The 11,626-nt window shown below is 70.0% G+C and overlaps 1 protein-coding gene across 1 annotated transcript; it reads right to left on the bottom strand.

Annotated features, from left to right (window-relative positions):
• Positions 1–341: 341 nt before the first annotated feature.
• On the bottom strand, positions 342–11,194 carry LOC140651615 (uncharacterized). The gene is given in 11 exon segments (XM_072861318.1): positions 342–489; positions 695–800; positions 1,069–1,520; positions 1,522–2,404; positions 2,407–2,769; positions 2,772–2,876; positions 3,090–3,313; positions 3,432–3,580; positions 3,715–3,958; positions 10,358–10,488; positions 11,135–11,194. Coding segments are annotated over 11 exon segments (2,865 nt in total).
• Positions 11,195–11,626: the final 432 nt, after the last annotated feature.

Below are 11,626 nucleotides of genomic sequence, written 5' to 3'. Positions count from 1 at the left end.
AGGCGCTGGCCCCGCACGCGGGATGAGGCTGCGGCAGGTTGCGGCGTTTATTAGCGTACAAACGTCTGCAAAGCGCTGGGGCCACGGGGCCCGCGAGCGCCTGGGCCGACACCGGCCGCAGCAGGGGCTCGGCTTGGCCGTGGGGCAGCTGACCGGGCCCCCGGGCCTGCCGCGTAAGGCTGGGGTGGCTCCGGTGTTACGGGGACAGCCGGGGCTGTCCCCCACCCCGCGTCCCCTGCCCCAGCTCAGGGTCTCGGCCTGCTCCCCCACGCAGGGGCACACGTGCCCCCAGAACGGGGACGCGTCGGGAGACGCCCCACGCTGCACGGCTCCCCCCATCGTCACTGCTTGACGAACCCTGGGCTGGGGCTGCCTCCTGCCCAGCGCCGGGCACCGCTCACAGCTGGGGAGAGGGGACCTTGGCCCATCCGTCCGTCCGTCTGTCCCGCATCTGGGCACTTTGCTCCAAGCACCTCCCTCCGCATCCAGCTGTGGACAGAGCAGGGAGGGTGAATGTGGGTCCCCCGTGGGTCCCCCTGTCCCGCGGTGCTGGGACCCCCCAGCGACCACCCACCCTTGCCCCAGAACCAGACCCAGGCCCCGGGGGTGCCTGTGGGAGAGTGGGGATGGGGCCACGACGCTGCAGCGCCCGGCCCCCCCCATCCCCCCCAGAGGGGGGGTCTCCTTCCTGTACCCGCAGGTGGGGCCCTTAACGGCAGCTTCTGCGCCTGCTCGAGGTGCAGGGGTCCAGCGCAGCGATGTCGAGTGGGGGGGCTGCTGCAGCCCGTTGCGCTGGGGGGCTGCGGGGGGGCCGGGAGTGGGTGGGAGGGGAGCCACGGGGCAGCCAGTGGCCCCTTGGCTGCAGGCCCAGCCCGCGCGGGTGCCACGGTCCAGCAGCAGCTGGCCGGTGTCGGCGTGGCCCTGCCAGGTGGCCGAGTGCAGCGCTGGGCGCCGCTCGCCGTCCAACGCGTCCGCGTCCGCCCCACGTCACAGCAGCAACCCCGGCCAGCAGGCGCCGTGCAGCGCCGTGCGCCCCCGCGGTCCTGGCCCCGGGGGTCGGCCCCATACCGCGGCGCAGCGCGGGTGCCGGTGTGGCCCTCCAACGCCACCAGGTGCAGGGGCTCTGGGCCCCAGCGTTGTGGCAGTTTCCGTCCAGCCCCCGGCCCAGCAGCACGCCAAACACCCCCGTCCACCCCCCGGCGTCTACCCGGTCCGTGGCAGCCCCCCGGAAGAACAGGGTGCGGACCACCCCCCCAGGGCCCGTGGCGGCAGCCGCCAGCAGCGCCATGCACCCAGCCCTGTCTGCCTCGTCCACGTCAGCGCTGCCCTCCAGCAGCAGCTCCACCAGCTCGGCATGGCCCTTGGCGGCGGCCACTGGCAGAGGGGTGAAGCCGTCGCGGTTGCACTGCCCCACGTGGGCACTGCGCTCCAGCAGCAGCATCACCACCTCGCGGTGGCCCTGGCCGGCTGGCACGCAGACGGCGGCCACTGAGGGTGGTGTGCCTGTGGGCACCGGCACAGTTGGGGTCAGTGCCATGGGCCAGCAGCAGCTCCACGACGGGGCAGTGGCCCATGTAAGCGGCGGTGATGAGAGGGGTCCGGCCCTCAGTGTTGGCACGGTCCACTCGGGCGCTGTGCCGCAGCAGCTTCCGGATGGCGTCCTCATGGCCGCCCCAGGTGTCCGCCTGCAGTGCCGTCCGGCCCTCAGTGTCCACCCCATCCGCCTCCACGTCTGCCCGCGGCAGCGCGGCCACGGCGTCAGCATGCCTGCCCCAGGCGGCCAAGTGCAGGGCGGTCCAGCCCTCCTGGTCTGGCTGGCTGATGCTGGCACCATGGGCCAGCAGGCACTGCAGCACCTTGGCATGGCCCCGCCAGGCAGCTGGCATCGGAGGCATCTGCCCACCGGGGTCGGCTGCCTCCACCTCCGTGCCCCACACCGGCAGCAGCCCGGCCACGTCATGGTGGCCACCCTGCGCCGTGCCGGCCAGCAGCGTCCGCCTGCCGGTGTCCCACTGGTTGCCGCTGGCCTCGCTCTTCAGCAGCGCCCGCACCATGTTGGCACGCTCCAGGACCTGCCGCAGCGCCCTGGGGGAGGGCGCTGGCCTGGCCCCACCGCCCCGCAGCCCTGGCTTGCCCACCCCGGCCCCCGCCAGCAGCAGCAGCTGCAGCACCTCGGGCTCCGGCGGGTCGGCCCGCAGGCAGCGGGCCAGCAGTGCCCTGTGCCACACCACCCGGGCCAGGCCCTGCACCTCGCCAGGGGCCAGCTGGGGTGCCTGGGCTGCGGGGCTGAGCGCCGGCGCAGCGTGGCCCTCGGCCATGCTGCAGAGGAACGGCTGCACGCAGCGCTCGATGTCCAGCAGCCACTCGGCGAAGCTGGCGTGGAAGAGCAGCCTGGTGCCGTGGGGCCCTCGGCCAGCGGCGCGCCCGGTGCCGCCAGCAGCCGCTGGAAGTCCTCCCAGGCGGGGCCGGCGGTGGGGCCGGCGTGGTGTCCCCAGAGCACCCGGTGCACCCCAAAGCACCTCAGGGCGCAGGGGCTGGGGTCAGCCAGCAGCACGTGGAGCGGCGGGCAGGCGCGGGTGAAGCACGACGGCAGGAGGAGGCGCTGGCACCGTCAGAGGTGGAGGCCGTGGAGGGTGCCGGGGATGCGCGGCACCTCGTGCAGCACCGTGGTGCCGGCAGCCGTGCCGTCCAGCGCCCGCTCCAGGTAGAGGAAGCGACCATTGCTCTTGATGTGCAGCTGGTTCAGCGTCTTGGCCGTCTTGCGCGTTGGTGCCGGCGCAGGGCAGGCTCGCGGTCCAGCCAGGGCAGGATGTACTGCTGCACGTCCCGAACCACGGCCGCCTTCCGCGGGTCGTCCGGGCACGGGAGGCAGAAGCCTGGGGGGATGTGGGATGAGACCCCCACCCCACTGCGCCCCGGCCCCACTGCCTGCCCTCCTGTGCCCCCAGTCCCACCACCCACCCGCCCCGCAGCCCCCAGCCCATCTGCCAGCCCCCAGCCCCATCACCTGCAGCCCCCCTGCCTGCCCACCCAACAGCCCCCAGCCCCCTGCCTGCCTTCCAGCCCCCCGCCCCACAGCCCCCGGGCACCAGGGAGGGTCGTGGCCAGCACGGCGCGGTGCTGGCAGGCCGAGCAGACCAGCAGCAGCCAGGAGGGCAGCAGGGCATGGTGCCGGGCCAGCAGCTCCACGATGGTGTTGCTGCGCCCCGACGGCTTCTGCTCACCCTCAGCCACGAGCCCCCCTCGTCCAGCACGTCCACCAGCAGCAGCAGGGGCTGGGTCGGGGGGGGGCAGATCCAGCAGCAGCATGGCCCTGGGGGGGCACGAGGCCATGCCGGCATCCTGGCCCCGTGCCTGGGCTCTGAGCGCCGCGGCGTGCCACGCGCACACGGAAACCCCCCGCCCGGCACGGGGGTCCAGCCACCCCTCACCTCTCAAAGGCCTCGTCAGGGCCCCACTCGCACTCGGGGGGCTGCAGGGCAGCCTGTGCTGGGGGCCGGCGCAGCACCTGGCGGTACCCCCACTCCAGCTGTCGCGGCAGCCCTGGCACGAAGCGCCACGGTGAGAACATGTTGGTGTCCTGCGCCCGGCAGAAGCGCCAGCCCAGCACCCGCGTGCTCAGCCGGGCTCCGCGGCCGGCCACCGGGGTGGGCCAGAGCAGCTCGGCGCTGCCTTGCCACAGCCAGGGCCGCTGGTCAGCTGCCTGCTGCCCACCATGCCGTGCCCCAGCCGCTGCCCCAGCCGCCGCAGGGCCCGCTCCCGGCCGTAGACGGGCTTGCCCCGCAGCCGGCCGCCCACCCCTCCATGTGGCACCGGGCCGGGGGGCACGCTGTGCCGTAGGTGCCCCGCGGCTGGCTGGGCGGGGGGCTCCTCCAGCCACCCCCCGCCTCCGGGCTCTGCTGACGGTACTGCCGAGGGCTCCCGGGGCTCCGGGCGGGCGGCATGGTGGGATGGGTGCCTAGGGGGGAGAGCGGGGTCAGCGTGGGGAGGGGGGCTGCACCCGCACCCCCACCCCTCGTCCTGCATGCACGGCGCGGGGGGCGACAGGGAGGGGGACACTGGGGACGCTGCTGGGCACTGGGGCACCCCCTCGAGCAGGGGGCACAGCGGAGCGGTAAAGCCCTGCCCACGGTGCCGGGGGGAGGATGGGGTCCAGGCAGGCACGGACCCTGAGGGCGGCCGAGGTGCAGGGTCCAGGACGTGGGGTCCTGCCGATGGCCTGTGGCCCCCCGTGCAGGTGCTCCCCACGTGCCGGGCTGGGAATGGCCAGGAGCTGGTGACTGCCAGGGTGCCGGGTGGGTTTGGTTCCCGTGGGGCTGGATCTCTCCTCCTGCCTCCCGCTTCCCCCCTGGGGCCACACAGACCCCCACGTCTGGGACCCAGGCCAGACCCAGCCCAGGGACAGGGCGCGGGGCCTGGGGGGGTGTCACGAGCGGTGGCCGGTCTCAGCCTGGCAGTGGGCAACCTCTGCCCCCCCGCCCCTGCTCACGGTGGGAGTGGGTTCCTCAGGCCCCATACAGGGGGTCCTCGGGGGGCAGCAGGAGAGCGGGGGCTGCAGGGAAGGGGACGGGGCTGGGCCCAGGGGTCCTGGGGGCAGGGGACAAGGTTGGGGGGCAGCGGGGGGGCTGGTGGGGGAGTGGGGTGCGTGGTCCTGGGGAGCACACAGGGGCTCAGGGGTGCAGCTGAGCAGTCGAGGGTGTGGGGGGTGCAAGGGGGTGCAGGGGGGACACGAGGATGCAGAGGGGTGCCAGGGGTGACACATGGGTGCAGGGGGACACACATAGGGGTGCAGGGGGTTATGGGGGGTGCAGGGTGGGTGCAAGGGGCTGCAGGGGGCACACGGGGGTTGCCGGGGGTGACACGGGGCTGCAGGGGGCGCAGAAGGGACGCGCGGGGGCACAGGGGGACACAAACACAAGGTGCGGGGGGTGACACGGGGGTGCGGGGAGCTGCAGGGTGGGTAAACGGGGAGTGCAGGGGGGGACACGGGGGTGCAGGGACACACACGCACGTGGGTGCAGGGTGGTTACAGGGGGGTGCAGAGGAGTGCAAGGGGCTGCAGGGGGGTACACGGGGCTGCGGGATGGGTGCGGGGCGGGTACACGGGGGTGACACGGGGCTGCAGGGGGCACACGGGGCTGCCGGGGTTGACACGGGGGCGGAGGGGCCCCACGCGTGGGTGCGGGGGGCGCGGGGCAGGACGGGCTGCAGTGGGCGGTGGCTCTTACCGTGCGGGGCGGGGCCCGGCGGCAGCTCCCGTCCGCCCGGGCGGGGCAGGAACCGGCGGCCGCGGCGGCTCCGCCCGCGCCGCCCCGAGCCCACGCGCGGCACCGCCCCGCCGCGGGGTCGGGCCCGTCCCGGGGGGCGCGGGGCGACCCCGGCCCGTGCGCGGGGCCTGGGGGGGCGGCGGCGTCCCGGCCCACGGGCAGCCCGCGGACACGGGTGGCCGCGGCCCCGCGGTCCCCTGTCCTCCGCGGCCCGGGTGCTGGGGACTGGGGCGAGCCCGCCCCGCTGCACCCCACGCCCTCGACTGCCCCTCGGACACGTGTCCGTGGGGCAGGAGGGCGCAGGCCCGTCGGCCGCAGAACCCGCTCCCGGAGAACCGGAGCGTCCTCGGCGGAGGCTGGCGGGGGGCGGCAGGGTCCCCAGGCAGCAGCGCCGAGGCCGGGTTCCGCGCCCGCCCGCGCTGCCCGCCGCCGATGATTTGGGGCTGGACGCCCCACGGGCCTGCAGTGCCCCCCCCCCGAAGGCCTCGGGGCTGGTTCCCCCCCGGCAGCCCCCCTGCATGCCCCGCGGGGGGGGGAATGCTTCGGGGCCGGGGCAGCACATGGGGGCCGGGGCGCGGGGACCTGCCGGGGAGAGGATGTGGCAAGCTGGTGCGTGACTGCTCCTCCTCGCCCCGGGCTCGCCACGACTGAGGTCCCTCCAGAGAGGGTCTGGGAGACGGCGGCTTGTGGCAGGGGCCACCCGCTCATCCACCAGCTGCTCCCCGGGCACCGTGGCCGGCTGCCACGCAGATGGGCACCTGCCCCAGGTCCCGCATGGCAGACACCCCATCCGGAGCGCCTCGGCATCCCCCGTCCCCCCTGCTCGCCACCGTCCCCCCAGCCCAGGCACCAGCCGTACACTTGTACTGACGGTGACGTTAAATTCCCATGCAGGTGACAATTAAAATGCTGCTGACAACCCTGGCTGGCTGCGGCTCTGGGACAGGAAAGCCGAGTTGGAGGGGGCTCCTCGTCCCTGGCAGCTGTTCCCATGGGATCCATGACTTCTTTGGGTCTTCACGTGGAAATACGTTTCATCGGTGGTGCCTAACGTTAACGTCCTGGCAGACACCGCACGGGGCCTCACCACCCCCAGCAGCGTGGGTTGCATCTACCAACCCAAACCTTCCTCAGGGCTGCTCTCTGCAGAGTGGGATCTATAGGTGCTAATTACCTTTGTAGTCCTTCAAGCCTTTGTAAGTTCCAGCTCGCCCCAGCTGAGTTTGGCAGGATTTTGGAACTCCTCCTGCCTGCCCGGCTTCCTCAGGCACCCAAAAGCTCTAATGCCAACCCGACAGATGAAATGGGAGAATCACCCGGACCGTGCTGCTCCTGGTGTCACCGTGGTCAGGATCGTTGATGTGGGGTGACCGTCTGGGCTGGTGTCCCTGCTGGGGGGTCCCAGATAAGCACCCTCTGGAGCTGGCGATCGTCAGGGGCATGGAGCCATCCCCAGGCCCGGGAGGGGTCCTGCTCCTTCTCTGCTGCCACCACGGAGCTGCCAGACCTGCGCTGCGTGTCCTGGGCTGGGGGGGTCTCTCCATGCCACCATCCCTCGTGGCACGGGGACTGCGACCATCGCAGCTGGCACAGGGGACGTGGTCTCCTGAGTGGTGTGGTGGCCGTTGCACACAGGGCAAGGTCCCGGTGTTCCCCACAAAGGCTCTTCGTGTTTTGAGGGTGACGTACTTCCCCGTCCCCTGTCCTCTACTGACCCTCGGTGTCTTGCTGGCTCCTGCTCTGCAGCACGGGGACAAGTGTCCTGCCCATCTCACGGGAACGCTGCAGTGCTGCAGGGATGGACAGACAGAAACAAGCAGCAGCGAGTGGCTTTGTGTCCTGCCGGCAGCCACTCTGTGCCCGCTCCACTGCCTGTCCCCGCAGAGGCACGCACACAGCCTGCGGTGTCCCCAGTGCCCATGGCACATCCCAGCCCGGTGCACGACTGCCCTCCCCGGGGTATTGGGGCAGACATCCAGCCACCGGCACTTGCCCGCTCCAACCCACGGTTTCTTTCCCAATATGGGAAAACCCAATGGTTTTGGTGTTCCCTTCTGCTGCGGTGGCACCAGGCTCGCCACTGTCCCTGCTCTGGTCCCAGCCCCTGGCTGGGGACCTGTTGGTGCAGACAGAGCGGCACAGGGATACTGCGCCTGGGCCATGGCCGGGGCATCATCAGCCCATTGCTTTGCCAAGCTGGCTGGGGAACGCTTCGCCTCCTTCCCTGCCCCAGCCTCCTTTATGGAAGGGCTGGGCAGAGAAACAGGCAGACAGACAGGCAAGACAGACAGACAGGCACTGGGAACCACAGGGAGGGAAACGGTAAGGGAGGAATGGCTGGAAGGGGCTTGCGTGGCACAAATACAAATACTGCTGCAGGGCCGGTGGCTCCCGGGGAGAGCTGCCCACAGAGTGCACCGAAACACGGGCAGTGACGGAGCGCAGCCCCCTGGCCCTCCGCCCTGCGACCAGCCCCCGCTCTGAAACGCTGCAAAAAACGCTGTGTAAAAGCATCCCTGTGCAAAAGCATCCTGGGAGGAGCTGGGCGACTGCCGGGGGGCAGGAACTGGTGCTGGGGGTGGTGGGCAGGGCAGCGGGCAGGCAGGCAGGGCAGGCAGGCAGCGCAGGCAGGCAGGGCAGCAGGCAGGCAGGCAGGCAGGGCAGGCAGGGCAGCGGGCAGGCAGGGCGGGCAGGCAGGGCAGGCTGGCAGGGCAGCAGGCAGGGCAGCAGGCAGGCAGGCAGGGCAGGCAGGGCAGCGGGCAGGCAGGGCAGTGGGCAGGGCAGGCAGGCAGGGCAGTGGGCAGGCAGGGCAGTGGGCAGGGCAGGCAGGCAGGGCAGTGGGCAGGCAGGGCAGTGGGCAGGGCAGGCAGGCAGGGCAGCAGGCAGGCAAGCAGGGCAGGCAGGGCAGCGGGCAGGCAGGGCAGTGGGCAGGGCAGGCAGGCAGGGCAGCAGGCAGGCAGGCAGGGCAGGCAGGGCAGCAGGCAGGCAGGGCAGTGGGCAGGGCAGGCAGGCAGGGCAGTGGGCAGGCAGGGCAGTGGGCAGGGCAGGCAGGCAGGGCAGCAGGCAGGCAGGGCAGTGGGCAGGGCAGGCAGGCAGGGCAGTGGGCAGGCAGGGCAGTGGGCAGGGCAGGCAGGCAGGGCAGGCAGGGCAGGCAAGGCAGCGGGCAGGGCAGGCAGGCAGGGCCGGCAGGCATTGCTCTTGGGGCTGTCCACGGACACACAGAGCCCTGGACACAGGGACAGGCTGGCGGGACTGATCCTGCCCTGACGTGCCGTACCTGGGGCACGGCAGAGCGTGTGCCGGGGGACGCGCTGTTCTGTCCCCAGGCCAGGCACTGCTGGCAGGAAGGGGCACGCCGCTGGAACCCCAGTCTTGGCGGCTTCTGGGAGCCGCAGGGGAAGAGACACGTGCCCCGAGCAGGAGCACACTGGCACGCTGCACTTTTCCTCCGCTTTGTTTTGTCTCTTCCTCCATTAACGGTGGCCGGGGCCCGAGTCATGTCCTGAGCCTGGCGCGGCTGGCGGGTGGCACAAGGGCAGCCATGACCCTGGGACCCTCTGGACCCCTGGGACCCCCAGGACCTCTGCGACCCTCGAGACCTCCAGGACCCGCAGGACCTCTGGGACCCCCAGGACCCCCAGGACCCCCAGGACCACGCTGCCTGTTCACGGCTGTCACCCGAAGCTTTCCTAACGCTGCTCCCCGCGGAGCTCCAGCAGCCTCCCTCCCGGCAGCAGGAATTGCAGGGGCAGGGGCGGTTTAGGGGTGTGGGGGCAGTGACCCTGCGCTCCCCCCTGCGTTGCCGTGCCCAGATTCGTGCAGTCTGGGTCGGGACCATCCCCGCAGCGAGTGCCGGCTCCTGGAGGCTCGGCTCCGCATGGAGAGCGAGCAGGAGGCAGCTGCCTGCGAGGGCTGGGACGTGGGGGAGCAGGAGGGGACGGGATGGGGACAGGATGGGGATGGGGACGCAGTGGTGGGCGTCCTCCAGCCCGAGGCACCACTGAGGCCGAAGCAGGGGTGGTTGGGTGTCCCTGCCGGAGGCTGCTGCGGCTCATGGCGCCCACACGACTGCTCCTCTCGCCGGCGGGGACGTGGGAAGGTGCCGGACAGACCAGCAGGACGAGCTGCAGCTTCTCGTCAGCATGGCGGCTGTTCAGGTACCTTGCTCCGCTCTGCAGCCTCCTGCCCCTGCCCGCTACCAGCAGGGCGGCACTGTGCTGCGGCACCTCCCGGCGCCGGGGAAGAAAAGATGCGCTGGGACGTGTTCCAGCACGATCTTCCTGCCAGCTCAGCTCCGGCTCAGCCCACCCAAAGCCACGTCCCAGCAGCTGCTGCCATGCCCGGCACGCTGCGGCTGTTGGGGCAGTTTCTGCAGGGGCACCGAAAGCCCCAGGCACTGCGGGTACCAATGATAATGCAATTTTTTTACCTTGTCCCATCTTCTAAACCTCAGACCTCTTTAAACCATGTGAAGGAGCAGCTACAGAACGTTCCTGATTTACTCCTATTCTGATATTTTATGCATTTATTTCAGTCAGTCAATAATTTTTTCAGTATAGCTTTTCTCCATGTTAAACAACATGAAAGTAACTGAGGGAGAAGCACAGCAAGCCTTTGTTAAGGCCTTTTTTTTTTTTTCCCGGCAGCATTGAACATCATCCACCCAGCAGAAGGGGTGCTGAATCCAGCGCCCAGCACCCAGGTCTCCAGGTGCTCCAGCTCCGCCTGTACACCCGGGCTGGGGCAGGGGAACAACGGATTAAGTGATACCAAATAAACGCACGGGGCAGAGGAAGAGGCTGCTCGGTGCCTTCTTCTTATCCGGCCGTGCGAGGACGGGCCGGTCTGACCCCGACCAGGTGCTGATGGAGCCTGGGCAGGTGCCGCTACCAGGGATGGAGAGGGACTGGGGTCTCTCCGGGCTGGCCGCAGGGATGTGGGAGGTGGGGGGTCCCGGGGTCCCGTGTGCGGTGCCTCGGCTGTCGCTCCCTGGGGCTGATGTGGGCGTGAGCCCTGGGGGCTCCTCTGCGTGTTCGCCGTGGCAGCTGCTGCCTTCCGCAGGCATCCCAGCCCAAGAAGGGGGCACGCACCGGCCGTGGCCCTTCTCCGAGAGACCGAGACCCTCTGCCTGCAGAGCGATGGACCTGGTACGTTCGTATCCTGGTGGCATCCGCCCTGGCGAGGAGCTGGCAGGGCTGAGCCCGGTGCCACTGGTGCGGACCTGGCGGAAGAGGGGAGGCAGCGGGCAGGGGAAGGCAGCAGCAGCCCCTGCCCTTACGGGGCAGACAGGAGACGCAGGCACGGGGGAGCGGTGGTCGTGTCCTGGTGGAAACTGGAGGAAATGACGGGATGCTTCCAGGCTGCTGGAGGGTGACGGGGAGCTCAGTAACAGACAGCGCAAGGACTTCTCCTGGAAGACCAATCCACCAGTTTTCTCTACAGACAGGCAATAGGCCCGGGGTGGGGGTGGAGAACAGGGAAATCCCGCACGCCATGAGCCTTGCAAGGCTTTCTGTCCTCACAAGCAAGGGAGGGAAAAAAGTCAGGTGAAAATATTGACAGAAACTGAAAAACACGTTGGATAAACGTACCTGGGGAGTGGCCACAGCTCGTGGCCAAGCAGGAGGGAGGCGCAGCAGTGGGTGCTGCAGGGACCCCAGGTGATTATTTTCATTAGCAAAGTGCTGGAGCAGAGAGGGAGGTGGCCAGACTTGCAGAAAATACAAAGTTGGGAGGGGTTGCGAGGATGTTAGAAACCAGGATTAGAATGAAAATCGGTTCAAAGTCAAAATGATTTGGAGAAAGAAAGGATAAAGTTGGACCACCCGGACCCCTTGGCAAGATGGGCCCCCTCTAATGATGCTCACGTTAAGGGCGTGGAAGGCGGCGTGCCCCGTGCCGGCTGGGCGCCTGCCTGCGGACGGCATCCAGGGGACGGCATCCGGGCAGGACAGGGCTGGGGTTGCAGCCGGTTTGATGTGGGCTCCCGGGCTGGGACTTCACGTAGAGGGTCTTCACCCCGGGTCTTCATGCAGGGGAGCAGGAGCCGCGCCGGGCACGGCGGATGTGCAGGGGGTGCGGGTGGGGAAAGTGCCTCCCGGCCCCGGGAAGGAGCTCGGTCCCTCCAGCCTGCCGGGAAGGAGCCAAGGGTGAGCTGCTGCGTGGTGCCAATGCCTGCACGGGGAGCGGGCACCGATTCTGAGGGCTCCGGTACCCTGGGGAGCGACGGTCAGGGAAAGCCGATCGATGGTCAGGGACCAGCACCCGGTAGCCAGAGGCAGGCAAATAAGTTTTGGGACTGAGGCGTCCCTGTGTTAACTGTGAGGGTAATTCGTTAATCCCTGAAATGCTCCCCGCAG

The sequence above is a fragment of the Ciconia boyciana genome, chromosome 1 (assembly GCF_034638445.1).
Source record: "Ciconia boyciana chromosome 1, ASM3463844v1, whole genome shotgun sequence".
Taxonomy (NCBI): Eukaryota; Metazoa; Chordata; class Aves; order Ciconiiformes; family Ciconiidae; genus Ciconia; species Ciconia boyciana.
The sequence above is the reverse complement of the archived record's forward strand: the minus strand, read 5'-3'. Positions and strand labels throughout refer to the sequence as shown.